Source organism: Rattus norvegicus, chromosome 7 (genome assembly GCF_036323735.1).
Source record: "Rattus norvegicus strain BN/NHsdMcwi chromosome 7, GRCr8, whole genome shotgun sequence".
NCBI classification, from domain to species: domain Eukaryota; kingdom Metazoa; phylum Chordata; class Mammalia; order Rodentia; family Muridae; genus Rattus; species Rattus norvegicus.
This window is the reverse complement of record NC_086025.1, coordinates 116880634-116900269: the sequence shown is the minus strand read 5'-3', so window position 1 is coordinate 116900269 and position 19636 is coordinate 116880634. Positions and strand designations below refer to the sequence as shown.

At 52.8% G+C, this 19636-nt stretch overlaps 2 protein-coding genes across 15 annotated transcripts in view; one reads left to right on the top strand and one right to left on the bottom strand.

Moving 5' to 3' along the window:
- Positions 1–1248, top strand: part of Efcab6 (EF-hand calcium binding domain 6) — a 186977-nt gene extending 185729 nt beyond the window's left edge. For all 7 annotated transcript variants that reach the window (XM_039080311.2, XM_063263623.1, XM_039080309.2 and 4 more), the window contains one exon: positions 878–1248. In XM_039080311.2, coding sequence (XP_038936239.1) covers positions 878–1000 — 123 coding nt within the window. In that variant the 3' untranslated portion in view covers positions 1001–1248. The remainder of the gene's footprint in view (positions 1–877) is intronic.
- A 7232-nt stretch (positions 1249–8480) lies between these two features.
- The window catches only part of Mpped1 (metallophosphoesterase domain containing 1), a 79949-nt gene continuing 68793 nt past the window's right edge, over positions 8481–19636 (bottom strand). For 6 of the 8 annotated variants that reach the window (XM_063263938.1, XM_039079608.2, XM_039079605.2 and 3 more), the window contains 3 exons: positions 15780–15895; positions 12768–12881; positions 8481–10730 (listed from right to left, as the gene is read on the bottom strand). In XM_063263938.1, the coding sequence (XP_063120008.1) occupies positions 10612–10730; positions 12768–12881; positions 15780–15895 (349 nt within the window). In that variant the 3' untranslated portion in view covers positions 8481–10611. Of the gene's footprint in view, positions 10731–12763; positions 12882–15779; positions 15896–19636 lie in introns of those variants that run through there. The other 2 variants (NM_001130569.1, XM_039079606.2) reach the window with 2 other exon arrangements.

The following is a 19636-nucleotide window of genomic DNA, read 5'->3' as shown; positions in this document are numbered from 1 at the left end:
CTATTGGGACAGCCCAACAGTGTGTACATGATATAGGGTTCCCACACAGGGAGCCCCACTTCACTCCACAGTATACATTGGAGTGTTGCCAGTCCTGGGTGCCAGGTAACTTCTCAGCTCCCCACCCACAACCCAACTCATACCCAGCTCCAGCCTCCCATGCACCCTGGGGCCATCCCTGGCCAGGGACTCTTAGTTGGTCAAGAATGGGAGGCCATAAGAGAAGGCTCTCTTCCCCTTCCCAGGAACCCAGGGTGAGGCAAGCAGAGAAGATGGTAAGATGGGAACATCTTTAGCAGAGCCAGTTGGGTGGGGAGGACAGATGGGTGTGAGTTGGGGCGCAGTTTTTTCTTCTGCTCTCTCTCACTGGACCCAATGTCCACCAGCTGCCCTCAATCCAGGGGCCCTGGGGTCTTTTAGCTCATGATACATCTCCTTAGAAATGAATGCTAACATCAGCCACAGAGGAGAAACCTATAACCTGATTTCTACACATTGCTAGGGATCTCTAGCAGGATTTGTCTGGGCTGAGGGTGAACAAGGCAAGAGCAGCTCCAGGAGGAAATCTCTTTCTTCCTGTGGAGATGTCCAGAATGGGAGACTTCCAGAGCTGGCACAGCAGTGGGGGCAGGGATCCAGTTTTGTTCTGCCTCCCTCAGCACCCAGCTTCCTCCCAGACCTCATGGTCCAAGATAATAAGAAAAAGGCCTACCCCTTCCCTTCCCTTGGGAGGGAAGGGTTCTGCCACCGAGGAGGAGAGAGATGGCAACAGTGGGCACCTAGAATCCTCAGCCAGGGCCACACTATGCCCTGAGTCTGTGGATGGAGGGTGAGGGTTGGCCTGACACTTCTCCTGCTAACCGTCCTCCTGCCCCAGGTGCTGCGGCAGTTCAGCATCAACCTGTCGGAGGAGGAGTTCTTCCACGTGCTCGAGTACTACGACAAATCGCTCTCTTCCAAGATTTCCTACAACGACTTTCTGCGTGCCTTCCTGCAGTAGGCATCCAGACGGGGCAGCACTGGGGACAGATGGGCCATCAGGGTCTGTCCCCAAGCTTAGTAAAACCAGACAATGAGTGAATTCCCCAGAGCTGCTTCAGAACCCAACCCTACCATCACCAGACTCTCAGGATGTGCAGGCTCCTGCTCTAACCCTCACTGAGGCCTCTCTGGACGGCCACAGGGCGGCCGCTGGCCTCGGGCGCTCTCACTCGTTAGTTTGAGCAAATAAAATAGTCTTTGTGGGAATGACTCTTGAGTCTTTAAAAGAACGACGACTAATAAAATGTTTTAAAACTTGGGATTCTTGGGGGTTTGTTCACGACTGCCTGCAGGGCACCCCCTCCTATCCACAGCCCCCTACACCATTACTCAACGGTCAAGGCTGCCTCTGTGTGCCCACTTTCTGTCTTGGATAGGAACTGTAGCCCCATGGCCATGCCCATCCTGGGTAGTTTGTTTTGCCAACTTGGCACAAGCCTGAGTCATCGGAGAGGAGGAACCTCCACTGGAAAACTTCCTCCATCAGATTGGCCTGTAGGCAAGTCTGTACGGCATTTCCTTGATTAATGATTGCTGTGGGAAAGCCCAGCTCCAGCCCACTGTGGGCACTGCCATCCCTGGACAAGTAGTCTTAAATCATATAAGAAAGCAGGCTGAGCAAGCCATGGGGGAACAAGCTAGTAGGCAGTGTTCCCCTGTGGCCTCTGCTTCAGTTCCTGCCCTCTTGTTCCCACCGACTTTCCTCAGTGCTGGGGTGGAACCTCAGAGCTGTACGATGAAATAAACCTTTCCTCCCCAAATTGGTCTTGGTCCTCGTGTTCATAGAGCAGTATACGGAGGACAACAGCCCTGCTCTGCCCTCTAACGCTGAGTCCCACACTCCTCCCAAGGTCTAGCTCTAAGGTCACCGGCTTGGGGCTCCTCCCCCTGAGCTCTGAGGAAGGAAGTCGGGCGGACATCCTTACGCTGCAAAACGCATGCCACCCTCATCCCTTCTCTCTTTGTGGGAACGCTGGACACAAAGTCCAGCTGGTAGGGTGAGCGTGGGGACCTGCTTCTGCACCCACACTTGGTAAACATCATCTCTGGTCTAAACAGCCTTGACCTCCGAGTCCCTCTTGAGGAGAAAGCAAAGCTGCAGGTTGGTCGGTAGCCTGGGCCCAGAGATCTGCTCTACTGGGCCTCGTGGCACAGGGATCCCTGCTTTCTAAACTCGGCCTCACCCTAGCTCCCAGCACTGCCAGTCGGATGCCTAGTGTGACACTTGTAATCGGGTCACATTGCAGCCCCTCACTCACAGAGCTCTTAGAAGATCTGGTAGGTGTTGTTCCAACCCCAGAAACCAAAAGGGTCCCTGCATGGTTTTTTTTTTTTTTTTTTTTTGTTGTTGTTGTTGTTGTTGCTGTTGTGTAACCTATTGAAATCCACAATGTGGAGGATCGGGTGAGGGTTGTGGGTACCCACACATGTGCCTAGACTTTGGCATTCCTCCCATCCTGCACCTCAGCCTTCGTCTTCCCCACACTGGTTCTCACACAACCTTGAACTGAGAGCCTGTGGTTTCTGATACTGCTCCCTTCTCAGAACCCAGAGGCAACTCCTGACCCTCTTGTGGCTGAGACTCTGTCTGCCACTGTTGAGGAACTGAGAGAGGAGTAGGGGGTGTGGCACCAGGAGAACAAGGCAGCTCTGCAGGTGGCCCATGAAGCCCAGAATATTTACCCTGCATGGAATAGGGTGGATGCCCCTTTGGCACACATGCCCAACTTTCAGCAAAAAAATATTACCTGATCCCCCAAAACCCACGGTCTGCAGGGACAAGCATCAGCCTCAGATGTGTGTAAATTTTGGGAACTGCTGGAGGTTAAAAGCAGCAAGTGGGCCTGTAGCCATGGAAAGGGAAGGCAGTAAACGTGGCCCACACAGAGAACTCTGCAGAGGGGAAAACCAAGGGCTCAGAAAATGCAAACCGCAGTGACAATGGCAAATCATCTGCAAACAAAGGAAGAATGAGAGGGTGGGGGTGCTCAGCAGTGTGGATGCAGAGAGGAGAGTGGGAGCCTGGAAGATACAGGACAGGAAATCGGGAAGAGAACCCAGAGGAGGTGTTTGCCTGAACAATGGCTGAGCGGTCACAAACCTGTTGAAGACCCTTGAACCACAGCGGGAAGAATACAGGTACAGGTGGAATTCACCCAGGCACATCCTATAAGACACAGCCATGGAGCCAACAAGGGGAGGGAGGGCCAGAGGGAAAACTTGAACACCTCTCCCCAAAAACCACGATGACCAAAGATGAGGGCCAACACACCACAGCTCACAAAAGACCCAACCAAAGCAGGGTCGCAGCTTTGTGGATACACAAAAGAGCAAGGAACCAGGGGTGTGGCTCAGTGGGCAGATTGCTTGCTGTACAGCATGTGAAAGCCAGCCATACTGTTCACTACTCGGTGATCCTAGCCCTGGGGTCGGGGTGGAGGGGTAGGCTCCCTGGGGCTGCAGGCCAGCCAGGCTAGATAACCTGCAAGCTCAGGTTCAGCAAGAGATTCTCAAAATAAATATACATACCTACATGCATACATATATACATACACACACAAGAGAGCAAGACACCTGACATTGACCTCTCACTTCTGTCTACATGCACACATGCACATAGAAATACACACACACACACACACACACACACACCAAAAACTTAAAAAAGGCTGGAGCTGGGCGTAGTGACACCTGCAATCCAGCACTCAGGAGACAAATTAACTCAAGGCTAGTATGAGCTATACAGACCCTGCCTTGACAACAACAGATTAACAGTCAGTGGCAGATGTTTTTCTTAAACAGTGTTACAGTGTGTCTTAGGGGTATTTTTTTTTTTTTTGGGCTGGGACAAAACATCACGACCAAAAAGCAAGTTGGGAAGGAAAGGGTTTATATGACTTACACTTCCACATCACTGTACATTCTCAAAGGAAGGCAGGACAGAACCCAGAAACAGGAGCTGATGCAGAGGCCATGGAGGGTGCTGCTGACTGGCTTGCTCAGCCTGCTTTCTTATAGAACCCAGGACCACCTGCCCAGGGATGGCCCCGCCCACCATGCGCTGAACCCTCCCCTTTGTTCACTGATTGGAAAAAAATACCTCACAGCTGTGTCTCATGGAGGCATTTCCTCAGCTGAGGCTCCTTCCTCTCTGATGACTCTAGCTTGTGTCAAGTTGAAACCCAAACACCAGGCAGGACACAAGAGGTTCAGAGAAGTGAAGGGCATCGGAAATCAAATGACTGAAAGTGAAAGAAATCCTGTGTGCTTTCCACTGTCCTCGAAGGTGACGTCTCAGAATCTGTAGCCATATATTGGTTCGACTGCAACAGATAGAACAATGGCTTCACAAAGAATGAGGACAAAGAGCTGAGCTTGTGCTGGGAGGGCAGGGTCTGTTCCAGTGAGTGGCAAGGCAGAGTATCTAAAGATAGACAAGGGTGCTTTCAGATGTCCCTGCAAACTGTTAAAGCAACCACTGAAACCATACAGTGTTATTAGGTAAAAAGTACAAATCAGTCAACAGGGATCAAAATGGAATCAAAGATACGATCAGAGTGGGGAGGACGTGCTGCCAGGAGAGGGAGCACCATACAGGCTTGAGGACCTGAGTGTGAGTCCCCTACCCCATGTTTAAAAGCAGGGCTCAGTGGCATGTGCTTGGGATCTCAGTGCTGGGGAAGTGGAGATGGGCAGATCTCCCGGGCTGCTCGACAGCAAGCTAGCATAGCCTGCTTAGTGAACTTCAGGGTCAGTGGAGTCCTGTCTCAAAAATGAGGTGGAGAGAACCTGAGGAAGTCACTCAAGGTTGATCTCTGGTCTACAGTCCTAGACATATGCACATGCACTCACATGTAACCCTGCACATGCAGGCACACATGCACACACACAAGCGTCTCTCGGCAGTCCAAACAGCAAGGAAACTAATAAGAACTGTGTCGAACAGCTTGGTTGTCTGCACAGGACACTCCTAAGAACCAAGACGCTCCTAGAATTAACCAGGCAGTGTGCCATCAGGTCATTGGACGTCACTAGCATCTCCAGTTAGCATGTGCAACTGCAATACCGCTTCCGACAGCCCCTTCCAGGTAGACGTAAGCCTAAAATTCCCCGAGGGTCCTCCTGTGCAGTGGTAGACTATGCAGCACAGAAAAATAAGACCAGAGATCAAAATCAGGGTAGAGCTGTGAGGTGCTTCTGCATTGGAAGACTGTATCGTGGATACATCTTCCCAACTGTACTTGCTCCCTAAGATTTGAATTATTGAGCCAAGCATGACGACACACATCTTTAGTCCTAGTACTCGAGAGGAAGAGGCAGGCAGACCTCTGAGGGTTTTTTCCCCTTCCTTTATTATTTTTTTATTAATTGGTTATTTTATTTATTTACATTTCAAATGTTGTCCCCCTTCCCAGTCTCCCCTCTGCACCCCCCTCATCCCATCCCCTCTCCCCTTTGCCTCTAAGAGGGTGCTTACCCACCCACTCATGACTCACCCCTCTAGGATCCCTTATGCTGGGGAGACAACAAGAAAAAGCCCCCACAGGACCAGGGTACCGCTCACTGGTTACTCCTCATGGCTTGCTGAGCCTGCTTTCCCACAGAACCCAGGACCTCCACCCCAGGGATGGCCCTGCCCACCATTGATCACTGATTGAGAAAAATGCCTCACAGCTGGATCTCATGGAGACATTTCCTCAACTGAGTGAGCCTCTTCCCTCTCTGATGACTCTTGTCTCAAGTTGACACACCGAAACCAGCCAGGACTGTGGGTTAGAGGAACAGTGCCTGTGTTCAAAAAGCATGAACCTTAGCACACTTCACACCAGAGGCTGACCCGGGACAGCACAGGTGTGTGAAACAGAACAAACACCCAGGAGACAATCCACTCAACCTTAGGTTTGAAAGAAACACCCACAGAGTCAGCTTTTCCTCTCTGGGGCAAAATACCCAAGATGGAGCACATCTAAGAAAGCAAGGCTCTTTCGGCTCACCTGCTCAGAGAGGGTCCATTGGCCTGGCTGCTTTTGGCATGTGGTACATGTACCAGGAAGGCATGACAGAGGAAGGCTGCTCACCTTGTGGCAGCCAGGAGGAGGGGAGCTGAGTTCCCAACACCCTCTTCAACTGTATATCTACAGTAAGCTAAGGTCCTCCCTCTAGGCCCCACCCCCCAGGCTAGCCATTGGCTGATGACCACCTGTCAATGCGGGAGGCTCTGGGAGACACCTGCTACAAATGATAACAGTATCCAAAGAACAAGTAACAGTATCCAAAGAGCAAGGAGAGAGGGGGGGGGGAGAACAGAGAGAGAGAGACACAGAGAGAGAACAGAGAGAGAGAGACAGAGAGAGAGAGAGGACACACACACACACACACACACACACAGAGAGAGAGAGAGAGAGAGAGAGAGAGAGAGAGAGAGAGAGAGAGAGAGAGAGAGAGAGAGAGATTCATCAAAAATTTCAACATTTGCTCTGAAGACTGGACTAAAAAGACCAACCCAGAGTTAGGAGAAAGAGGCTTGTTTCTGGAATATTTATTTTTAAATAGAACCAGCAAGAGGTCAGAGAGATAGCTTGGAAGTTAAAGTGCATATGTGCAAACAAGAGAAGCAGGGTTCTAATCCCCACGGCCCCCTGTGCCTGGTAGTCATCTGTGATTCTAGCCCTTAGGAGGCAGGGACAGGAGACCTTAGACAGTCAGTCACATGCTCTGGTGAGTCCCTGGACACTGGTTCTCTGCTCCTGTCTCAGCAGGGCTGCAATGGGATACCCTTGGCAGTAGAGTGAAGTGAGAAGGAAGAGGGGGAAGGGAAGGGGACCTCAGAGACTGCACTGGCACATGGCACATGTGCTCTGGCAGTATGGTGACATCATAAGGTGACAGCCTCAGAGGGCCACGCTCTGTGCAGTAACCCTACGGTGGTTCCAGTAGTTATGGGTAGAAGTTGGTGGGGTTCCTCAGACAGACCAGGGTCTCAGGAACAATGGTTCAGAAGTCAAGGTCCCAGGACAGGATGCTGCAGGTCTATGAGGCCCTGGGCAGGGGACCTGTCTGAGGAAAGGTTATGGGGACATTGTTATTGTATGCCTGCCTTAGGCCACTCCTCAGGCCTTTTCTGCCTCAGACCATGGCTTTACTTAGGATGTCAGTTGTGTCCCTTTCTATGTGGCTTTTCCTGACACTTGTTCTACATCCACACCTCCTTCTGGTGACCAGCAGCCCATGTGTACTGCCGTCCTAGGCTCTCTGGGCCCTTTATCCTCACATCTACCTTAATCAGTCTTCCCCCTAAACCGATTACCGCCACCACCTGGCATTTCTGTCATCCAAACCAGGCCCTTCAGGAAGTGCTAATGGCTGTGGGGGGATGGATAGAGAGCTGGGTGGGGGTATATAAGACAGATGGAAGGACAGAAGGATGGATGACTTGATGGGTGGGTGGATGGGTAGATGAATAGAGTGATACCGGGGGGCTGGGTAAATTAATGGTTTCTTCAGTAGTGTATGGTCAGAGGACTGTATATATGGACAGCTTTGTTGGTGCATAGATAAATGGATAATTCTGTGTCTGGATAGATGGTTAGCTGTTCTTCTGAATAGATGGGTGGGTAGGTGGGTGGGTGGATGGATGAGTGGGTGGATGGATGGGTGGATGGATGGGTGGATGGATGGGTGGATGGATGAGTGGGTGGATGGATGGATGGATGGATGGATGGATGGATGGATGGGTGGGTGGATGGGTGGGTGGATGGATGGGTGAGTAGATGGGTGGGTGGATGGATGGGTGAGTAGATGGGTGGGTGAGTGGATGGATGGATGGGTGGGTGAGTGGATGGATGGATGGGTGGGTGAGTGGATGGATGGATGGGTGGATGGATGGATGGGTGAGTAGATGGGTGAGTGGATGGGTGGGTGAGTGGATGGATGGATGGGTGGATGGATGGATGGGTGGGTGGATGGATGGGTGGATAGGTGGGTGAGTAGATGGGTGCTTGTTTTTTGAGTAGATGGATGGACACATGAAAGTATGAATCATCAGGCAAGTGCGTGACTGTGGAAAGATGAATAGTTGGTTAGGCAGCTGGCGATAAATGGTCGAAGTTTTGTAGCTGGGAGGGATTTGAGACCGGGGTGCTTCTCTCAGGCAATCCGTGAACCTTTCTCTCAGGCTGGGTTGCCCATGTCACATTCAGGATAACCCAGCACTTGGGCCACACCACGATGCTTCGTTTAGAAGCTCAGACATGCAGTCCTGCCCATGATGCTGCCTCTGCAGTTCCTGCACTCACGGGGGAGTGGGGTGGGGTGAGACAAGCAGGGAGTACAGTCACCAACACATGGGGGTCTTTAGCCACTAGGTCTTGGAGTTCTTCCTCTGCCCCCTCAAGACCCAGGGACACCCCCACAGAAAGAGCAGCCAGATGGACTCTGCATTTTCTTTTTACAAAGACTTTATTGTCTGACATGCTTGACAAAAAAATTACAGCCACAATCAAATTATGCCAAAATGATTGAGGAGCAGGCCGCCATCTTTCAGATCTTGAGGACTTTCAATGAATCTTCTCTTCAAGACAGCTGCTTCCACAGCTTTTCTTCTCCACACAAAAATATGCCACATTCTGAAGATGCCCTAGGAAGCTTTTTAAGTTTATAGTTCTTGGTCCACATAAAAACTGCAGAGCTTAAAAAGCACAGGGGAGATGTATTTTCTCTGCCCCAAACACGCCATGCATCTGAGGCACCAAGGAGAGACCTTGTAAATGCCCCACACACACCAGGAATTTGGCCCGAGCAAGATTCCACAGCCCTGTGGCCTGTGGGACACAGTTGTCTTGGCCAGTGTAGTGCACCAAAGGTGGCCTGGGAATGCAGCCTCACCCACAGTGAGCCACGGAGCCCAGCTCACTCACTCAGAGAAAGACTTGGGAGTGGTCTCTCAGGATGCTGGGATGCTGAGCTGAAAGCTCAGAATTCCTTACAGTCTGAGAGACTCTCGGTTGAGAACGAACAGGAGGCAGCTTTGAACAGGACCCTTCCAAATTAAGCAAGACTTCATCCAGACCCTGCTATGTAGAGAGAGAGAGAACTCCAGAGGTGACAGTGAGGCCAGGGATGGAGGGCCAAACTTCATTGCTGCCTCCTTTGCTTTGTGCTGTGCATCCTCAGGCAAGTGACCTCACCTCTCTGGCCTCAGTGGCCTCATCTCTGTAACAGGGCAAGAGTACCTACCTTCCAGGAATGTCTGTAGATGATAAAGCCACATTATACCGAGTAAAGGTACCAAGATAGCTGGTCCCCAAGGCTGGAGCCAGGCCAAGCAAGTGAGGCCTTTGTGTCTGATGCATGGCATAAAGGGTGTAAAACATCGAGAGTCGGGACAAATAATACTATTTTAGTGACATGTTACTAAGAACCAGAATGAGTGCAAAAACAGTCCACAAAGAACAAATATCGGAATATTAAATAGACAGCGATGGACTCTGCCTCCCCCTGACTCAGAGCCTACTGGCTCTGCCCGCTCTGGGCTCACCCAGGCCTAACTGAAGAAAGCCTGCAGCCAGAGGCAGGGTTGCCATCAGCACCCAGGGCAGCTCTGTCACTGCGCCACCTCCCGGTGATCGGTGGTACTGACAAGCTTCCTGGAAGCCTCTGAGGAGAAATCAACCACATCAAGGATGGAGCCCATTTTAGACACTAACAACCCGGTTAGGTTTGGAGGAGCACACGTGCCACACACGTGGGGCATGTATATGAGCAGGCCCAGGGCCTCAGCCCGCAGAACCCCCTGGCCACTGTGATCTACAACATAGTTTGGTCCCAGGGGATCTAACATGGCCTCACTGTGATGAGTAACCAGCAGGTTCTGGCCACCCAGAAGAACAAAGACCCCCACCCACCCAAATCCAGGGTCTGAGCAGTAGCTGGGGACACTCAGCCATTGTCCACACTGTCAGCAGGGTCCTGAGGAAGGAATGGGGGATTAAGCCAAGCCATCTGCTCTAGGCCTGGCCAGGGGCTGTCAGAATTCCTGAGATGTCCCTGAACACTCCCAAGACCCATGCACACAAGGAGCAGGCCTAACTCCTTTCCTCCAGCCAGAGAAGAGCTGCCTGTGCCCAGGCCATACATCCCCACCCCGACCTTGTGGCTCACAAGCCACACAGACGCACTTGGGTAGCAAGACATCTTGTATAAAACTTCCCAAATCCCATTCGAGAGCAGCGGCTTCTCAAAGCTGGAGGGTGTCGAATGGAGCTTCTGCCATTTCCCGAGTGAGACAGGGCTGTGAGCTTGTCAGCCCTAGAACGGAGGAGCAGGTGCGCACACACAGAACAGAAATGAGCCAGGTACCCCCGGCAGGGCTGTGCAAGGCCCCGTACAGGCAGCAGAAGACTGACAAAGGCCAATTCTTTTATCCCAAGGAGGCTACTCCTTACTGGCTGGTCCCATGGCCGAGTGGATTGTCCGGACTGTTCTGTATGGGAGGAAGTAGGTTAGGGGATCCAGGCTCTCGGCCAGACATATGGTGCTGACGTGGGCAGGCAGAGCTGGAGTGGGTAGCAGTCAGGAGTTCCGGGGTGTGGGCAGGTCGATGACTATGGGAGGATTCACAGGCTGATAGTTCACAGTGCACACGGACGCATTCACATAGGTGGTGGTCCCATCCGCCATGACTCCATACCCTGGAAAGGATGCATGCACCTGTCAGACAATTATCTGGAGCTATCTGGTGGCTGGGGCAGCTATGGGTGTTTTGCCATAGTGGGTGGCATAGTGGGACATATCTGGGGCAAGCTGCTACAGCTCTCAAAGTTGGGTCTCTTATCTGCCAAATGGAAGCCATAATAGGTCCTTCTGAGCCTGCCAGGAGGACCAGGGAGTTCAATGCCCAAATGCAGTGCCTAGGTCAGGGCACATCACAGGAGAAGCACATAGCAAGCCATCATCACCCTCACATCGTCCTCCTCAGCAGGAATCATCAGCATGGTCTCTATGACCACTGTCAGCATATTAGATGTGACCAGGTACAGGCACCTGCCTTCCACAGTCCCCAGTATCACCATCTCATCAGATATGATGAATCGTGTGTTTGTGTGCTATGTCTATAGAGTGCACTGCCACACTGTCATCATGGCTGCCATCACCATCCCATCACTGTCATCATCCCCATGGCAACCACCATCAGCATCACCAACATCAGCAGCCATACTGTCATCAGTATTACAATCCTTGTCATCCCCAACACTGCCATCACACCATGACATCATCATCCTCTTCACCAATGATATCACCAACATTATCAGTATCATCATCAGCACCATTGCAGGCTCTGACAGCATCCCAGCACTGTCATCATCTCCATGACATCATTGCCGCTGTCATGATGACATCCTCATCACCACGCCCATTGTCAGCACTATCCCCTGGACTACATCACTACCTTCCTTGTTGCTATCCCCAGTACTGCCATCATCATCCCCATCATGATGACATCATCATCCCCATCATGATGACACCATCACCCCATACCCATCAGCACTATCTCCTGGACTACATCGCTACCTTCCTTGTTGCTATCCCCAGTACTGTCATCATCACCATGACATCATCACTGCCATCATGATGACATCCTCCCTATCCATAGTATCACCACTGTTAACACTACCCCTGCCACCACATGACCATTGTCATCAACACCATCACTATCATCTCTCCATCAACACCAGTCATCCCCCTCCTTGTGACAATCACCACACTACCATCCACCATCTCCAAGACCCTCTTCATTACGAGCATTGCCCTGCCATGACATCACCACCATCCGTACTATATTCAGAGCGTCACTACCGCTACCATCTTGTCACCACTGTCATCACCACTGTGACCCTCATTGTCATCTCTGGTCTCCTCTCGATCACCACAATGACCACTGTCACGCTCCTGCCTTCAATCACAGGCTTCAATCACACACTCTGCTTGCTGAAGTCCCTTCTCCTGGCTCACACTCTCCTCACATCAGACGGAATGCTCTCCCCTTCTTCGCTGGAGCACCGATTTGCCTATACAAATGTGTACAGATGTGGTTTGGGTCAAAGGCAACCTTACATATGTTGGCCCTGAATGCACACAAGAAGACGACCATCATTATAGACTCACTGTTCACAAGCTGCCCTGTGAGCTCCAATGCTCTCCTTTGATTGTCAGTCTGCTGCTCAGCTCTGAGAGCATCCCCTGAGACAAACCTGCTCCGCTATCCTGACTCCCAAGAACAGTGCTCAGAGAGGCTCAAGGAATGGCTGGAGTTTATTATAAGTTATAAAACTATAGGTGAGCACGGTGTGGAGGCCCAAGAACCCTGGTCCAAGCACAGACAGGGTCAGCAGAGCAGTAAACAGCAGAGGTTTGTATCGGATGTTGAAAGTGGGCTCCAGGAAGAACAGTTGAGGACTGAGAAGGTGAGTTGACATGCAGGGGTAGGCTGGGGCGTGGGGGGCAGTGTGGGTTGATCCGCCTGCCCACAGTGTGGACATCCCCAGCAGGTTTCCATGCTAACCAGGGCAGCAAGCATGTGAAGCAGCCTCTGCCACAGAGGTAAGCTATTCCTTGCAGAAGTCAGAGAGGGAGCTAGTAAGCAGGATTTAAAGAAGGCAAGAAATCCCGGAAGGGCCAGTTAGAGGCACCCTACATGAGGTTCCCTCCCCTCCTGCCCACTCGCTCACCTTCATGGATGTGGCCAAAGACGTGCAGCCGGGGCTGGACTCGCCTCTGGACCGTGTTGAGCAGCTCCACACAGCCCACACGCTGCATCTTCTTGGGGACCCAGTCTAGAAAGCCTGTGTGGGAAGACAACAAGGCATGGGGGGTGGCATCTATGAGTGCAGACTAGGTGGGACCTGAAGTCATGCTTCAGCCCCAGCATAGATCCTCTCTCCCAGCAGAGCAAGTTCCAGAACCCTGTGGTGCCTCAGAGAAAAGCCCCATCAACACGCAGCTCTCCTTCCTTGACAAGGCTGAGACTCTTTCACGAGAGCCCGTGGGAGGCCAGGCACGTGGGTTCAGGTATCTATAACCACTACAGGTCTCAGCCCGTAGCTGCTCCAGTGGCTGTTTGGAGCTACCCGTTGTAGAAGGACAAATTGAACCCATGATACCCCAGTGTCTGGAAGCCAAAGTGGAGCCTCCATAGCCTCCAAGGGGAATTTCCCATTCAGAAATTTTCTCTCCGAAACCCCACAGGAGCTGTGGCCTAGCTCTGTTGGTGACTACTCACCTATCTGGCTGGCGTGAGGCTCTGGGGCACTGTAGATGTGATAGTGTGCGGCTGTGATCCCAATGCAGGGAAGGTAGCAGCAGAAATATCATGAGTTTAAGGTCACCCTTGGCTACATCAAAGGTTTGAGCCCAGCCTGGGATACGTGGGGGTGGGGCACAGAAGCATGAAGCTAGTTTCCTTGGCTGAGACACCCTCTCGTGGTGCCCACTGTGTCTGTTGGCCGCCAGCCTCCCGGAGCTGCCCCATATGGTGGTGGCTTATTAGCTTTCCATGGCTACATAAACGGAAAACAATCAATGCTTCGAGTGAGCAGTCAGCTTTCTGCCGGCCCCTCTCCGTTTGGGTGGGCGAGAGAAACCAGGGAGCTGCCAGCAAGGGTTGGAGAGCTTCAACCCAGTGTGCCCAGCAAGACTCACCACGAGAGAGGTGCTGAGACCCAGAGCATAGCCAGGCAGGGGTGGGGAAGGGAGGGAAGGGAAGGGAAGGGACAGATATGCAGTGGGTGGTGAGTAGGAATGGGCTTTGTGGTAGGCCTAGGTCCTAGTCTCCACAGTTCCTCCCCCAGGCAGACTTGTTCAGATCTCTGCACCCTGGCTTCGTCCAACCGACAGAAGTGCTGCCTTAGAATCTGGAAGCACACAGTCCCGTCCTTATGTGGCAGTGTGGGCTAAGACAGGTCTGGGGTGGGGGTCTCTAGCATCTCCGACTTCCTGACTGCAGTCTGAAATGGAGTTCATTAGCATCTGCTGGGACATGGTGCACGTGGGCATCCCCAGAGCAGGTGTGCAGTGTGCTTTGTGGCTGGGGCAGGGCATCTGGGGAGCAGGAACCCAAAGGCTATGACTTCTGGATGGATGGATGGATGGATGGGTGGGTGGGTGGGTGGATGGATGGATGGATGGATGGGTGGGTGGGTGGGTGGATGGATGGATGGATGGATGGATGGGTGGATGGGTGGGTGGGTGGGTGGGTGGGTGGAAGGGTGGGTGGGTGGGTGGATGGATGGATGGATGGATGGGTGGGTGGGTGGATGGATGGATGGATGGATGGATGGGTGGATGGGTGGGTGGGTGGGTGGGTGGAAGGGTGGGTGGGTGGGTGGATGGATGGATGGATGGATGGGTGGGTGGGTGGGTGGATGGATGGATGGATGGATGGGTGGGTGGGTGGGTGGGTGGATGGATGGATGGATGGATGGATGGATGGGTGGGTGGGTGGATGGATGGATGGATGGATGGATGGGTGGGTGGGTGGGTGGATGGATGGGTGGGTGGGTGGGTGGGTGGATGGGTGGGTGGGTGGGTGGGTGGGTGGGTGGATGGATGGATGGATGGGTGGATGTGTGGATGGATGGATGGGTGGGTGGGTGGATGGATGGATGGATGGGTGGATGGATGGATGGATGGATGGATGGGTGGATGGATGGATGGATGGGTGGATGGATGGATGGATGGATGGGTGAATGGAAGGATAGATGGATGGATAGATGGATGGATAGATGGACAGATGGGTGAGTATATAGATAAATGGATGAATAATTGATGGATAGATAGATAGATGAGGGACATGAATGAATGATAGAGGGTGGATGGATGGTGAGAAACAAGATTGAGGAGGAGTAATGGTGGCTGGATAAATGAGTCGATAAGGAATGGATAGAAGATGGATAGATAAATCGATATAGAGTGGATGAGGATTAAATGCTGGAGGATGGATGTATGGATAGAGGGTGGGTGGACAGATGGACAGATGGATGGATAGATGATGGATTGAATGGATGGATAGTGGATGCAGGAGGATGGATGGATGGTGACTGGATGGATGGAGGAGGGATAATCAGAAGAGCAGAAGAGGAGAAGATGGAAAGTCAGGAAGGAGGGAAGGAAGTAAAATGGAGGAAGTGAGGGAAAAGAGCAGGAATCAGGGTGAGAGGAGGAAGTCCACAGAACCCACGTGGCTCAGGTGACACTGAGGAAGGACTCGGCCCATTGGCCGAGTCAGGGAGGGGCACAAGCCTGGTCACCATCCTGCTGTGCTGTCCTGGCAAAGGCCTCAGCCTCAGAGTTTCCCCCACTGAAATGGAGCAGGGGCAGATACCCAGGGCCAGGGCAGGGAGGCGGCTACAGCAAGATGCATCATGGGAAAAGGAGGGAGGGAACTGGGAGACAGGTTAGAGGGAGCAGGCTGGGGCAGGCCCAAGCAGGAAGCCAGTGGCTCCTAGAAGGAGCAATGGGTGAGCCAAAGCCTCCGCTCAGATCACAGTAGAGGTGCACCAGACAGAAGCAATGTTGGGAGGTGGAGCCCTCAGCCCTGGGGACATTGGCTTGGTAAGAGTGGCACCCCAGCAAGTTAGACCCAGCAGGGTCTAACCTAGTACTCCTTGGGTACAGCCCCAGACACCAGACACCCCATCCTCCAAGACCCCCAGCCCAGGTAAACCAGAGACCGCAGACCTTACCCAGTGGTGGTCCATGAGTTATAAGGATGTCAACTCCTTCCGGGATGAGGTTCCACTTCTCGAGGAGTGCTTGGCCTCTCGGGAGGTTGAATCCCCAGCCATAGAACCAGGGCTGCCTAGGAGAAAAGAGGGGCACTTTAGGGAAGGTCTCAAGAGCATGGCGCAGTCACAGAGGAGGGTACAGGTCACAGGGCTAAGCAGCCATGAGGCTTGACACCTGGAAGCTCAATCCAAATGAAACTGGGAGTGTCTGGAGGACTTTTGCAAGAATAGAAGGCAGCGGCTGTCAATGGAGCCAGACCAAGGTGAGGCCGACCCCAGGAGCAGGTGCAGGCCGCTCTTTAATTTGCTTACCACCACATGCTGTGAGTTGAGCAGGCCACATTTCCCCCACAACCCCTCATGGGCCCCTAGTTGCCACCTGAACCCTACTCTTGGCCAACATGGCTGACACCCCTGCCTGTAAACCCAAGGGCCCCCTCCACACTGATGGCAGCTATCAACACCCCTACTTAGGATTCCCAGGAACTCCCCGCCTACCCTCATAGGCTTTGGGCTGAGGTGTTACACAAGCAGGGAAGATGCCCAGGCGACACAGGGCCCATGGAGCCATTGCTCAGACCCAGACCTGCTGCTCTTATCATCAAGCTTATAGTGCAGGACCTGGGTGTGTGAAGGGTGGGCGGCCACCCTGGGTCACTTGTGGAGGGGCTCAAAGGTCCTTCTTCTGCATTAGACCCCAGCCCTGAAGGCAGGAAAGTACTGTGTAAATGGGGCTGAGGGCCCTCTGGTGACTGTGATCAGGACACTGACCACCCCCGGAACCTTATGTCATAGCCAGCACCTCAAACCTGAGGCTAGTCCTTCATCACAGACCTCCAAGAAAACTTACCAGATCCAGACAGTGCACACCAGCCACCACCACCCCAGTCCTGACTCCTAAATCCCAGGCTTTTAGAGGCAGCTGTGGCTCTGCCTGCTTCCTCTGCCCACTGAAGCAGGCTCCAGAGCCTCCAGTGAAGGAGGTGGTCCTGTCCCTGGGCCAGAGGAGGGCATGATTCTCACTCCAGGTATGCGAATGGAGAACCAAGGATCAACGCCCAGCCACAGAATGGCCACCTTTCCTACAGGATTCCCATGGGGAGTGTCCATCAGGGGACAGTGGCTAGACTGGAATCGGCCATTGAAAGAGCAGCTCAGGGCAGAGCCTCCTCCCTCAGACATGCCTATTCAGGCCTGCTCATATCCACCTGCAGATAGCTAAGCATTCTCCTGAAGGAAAACCTCCCCCCCCCTCTCTCCTTCCTTCTCCTCTTCCCCCACCCCGTCCCCTTCTCCACACAGCTTTAAGGGACCTGGAACCAAACTGCCTGAGGTTAGGATGGTCCACTACCTGCCACCTGTGTGACCTTAAACAAGGGGTGAGTTTTAAGAGAGTTAGAGTGACCAGGACGGACAGATTCCTGAATCCTTGGGGGCCCTGTGACAGGAGTTCTGAGGACTCAGCGCTCCGCCACTATGCCAGCATCCCCATCTCCTCCATTACAGTCATCACCGCCACCATCCACATCACCACATCCACCAGCCCCGACGATGCCATCAGCACTTTCAGCATCGCTATCCTGGCGGCCATTGTAGTCATCACCACCATCGCCTCTACCATCTCAGTCACTGCTTCCATTCTTCGTCACCATTGTCACCGCCATCACTTCCATGCGGCCATCACCAATGTCTCTAGTGCCATGACCATCCTCAACTCCATCACCACCACCATCACCTTCCATTATCCTGTCTCATCGAAACCACCATTATTACCATCATCACCATCCCCTCCGCTACCACCATCATCACCATCCTACGCATCACCACGGACATCTCCTGGGAGCCACACACCAAGCCTGGGCGTAAGGCTTTTTCTAGAGCAGGGTTTTCCAAGTTGTACTTTTGATGGTTGGCAAGAGCATTTCTAGTGAGGACACAGGATGGGAGACCTCAGAGGAGCTGAGAGCAGGGAGGGAAACTTCTGCTAGACAGTTCTAACTAAACAGTGCCCCCGACCCCCACCCTAGCTAGTCACACGCCCTGGTCACAAGGTAAGGTCCTTTTCTGTCATGGCCCTAGTTGGAACTGGCCACTTCTCTTTACAGGTTCCTTGGACTGTGCCTGCCGCACCCTGGAGAACTGGGCTGTGAGATTTCTGAATCACCATTTAGGATTCTCAGAGCTGGGCAGTTGAAGGTGTGCGAATGGGGGTCAGAAAGGCCACAGCAGCACGGAAGCCACTCAGTGTCCTGCCAGCAGACAGGACGGGGACAGTGTATGTCTGGTGCTGTCTTCCAAACACGGGCTTCATTTTTCAAAAAGCTGTAATCAAATACCTACGTGGCAGGACAAGGCTTGGTCAGTATGAGGAAAGGTACCTGTTAGTTCTCCTGAGCCACTGCAGGGCTAGCTTTCTGAAAGACAGCAGATATCCCATGAACCCTGGACGCCAGCCTGGAGCACCTCTGCCAAGCAGTTTCCCCTCGGGACTATCTCGCTCAGAGGAGCCACTCACCCCAGGACCACACAGCACTCCAGGCAGAGCACGATGGGGAATCCAGACCTCAGCAGGGCACCTAGCCCTGAACTGTTCCCTTCCCGAATCTTTGACCTCTCCTTCCCTCCCTGGCTCACCCCGCCCACCTGTGAGCCAAGTGACTCTTCCCAACAACTCAGACTCCAAAACAGCTGAGCCCCTGCTCTCCTGGTCGGAGCAGCGGTCAGCAGGACTTCAGCTCTTGGAGGTCTGGGGTCAGCCATACTCACTCTGCCCCAGACTGGCCCTTCGCCTTTCCCAGGCTTGACCCCGAGGGCGGCTACTATGCCCTGCTGGGAACGACATGGAGGGAGAGGGATTGACAAAGAGGGCCTCATGGAAATAGTTTCACACAGGCAATGCCCCCCCCAGATGCTATTAGCGACCATTAGCACTGGGGAGCCGAGGGAAGCAGAGCCTGCAGGGAAGTTTCTGGAAGATATTTCTGAGGTAATTTCAAGGAGGGCTTTCCCTGGGCATTGCAGGCCTGGGTGGCTGTGCCAACCGGCAAGGCCTGAGCAGATTCCAGGGACCTCACTGAGGCCTTTGGGCTGCCAGGGGCCGGGTACAGCAGCTACCACTTGCTCCTAACCCAGGAGACAAAGGAGGTACGGTCCTCAGAGTATACTCTGCACTGGCGTCTCCAGTGCTATCCGGGGGTGCACTGATCTGCTGTATTCTGTGAAGCCCTGGGAACAACCACAGCGGCCAGCTCTCTCTTTGGCTCTGTATGGCTGCGTGGCATTTCCTAGGAAGGACACACACACACTGCCCTGGTCCTCACTGCCACCTGACTTTGGAATGCCACCCATGCATGCTCAAGTGCCCACGATGCTGGGGTGCCCAAAAGCCCCTGGAGCAGCTTCCAGCATGACCTATCATCTGGACCTGGGCTCTACCTCCACTGCCACTCAGCCTCACTATCCAAGTCATCTCAGCCATGGAGGGTGGCCCATCAGAATTCCGACTGAGCCGAAGGCGGCTTTATGTCCTGAATCTCTGTCTTTCTGTTCTAAAGTAACCATTGGAATAATTTTCTTACAGAATGATAGTTGCCATGACAACCAGAGCAAATTTCCCTTTTCTGAAACAGATGTCTCATTTAGTTGAAAATTAGAATGTGAGCAAACCCATGGGAAAAATTAATTCAAACTTTAACAGAGCACTGAATACAACGTAATCTCTCCGAGGTTAACCCCTTAACAGCTTTTCTGTGTGCTTCTGCTAACCTTCAGATCAAACCTAATTAGGCCCGCTTAGCCAATATAAATGACCTCCT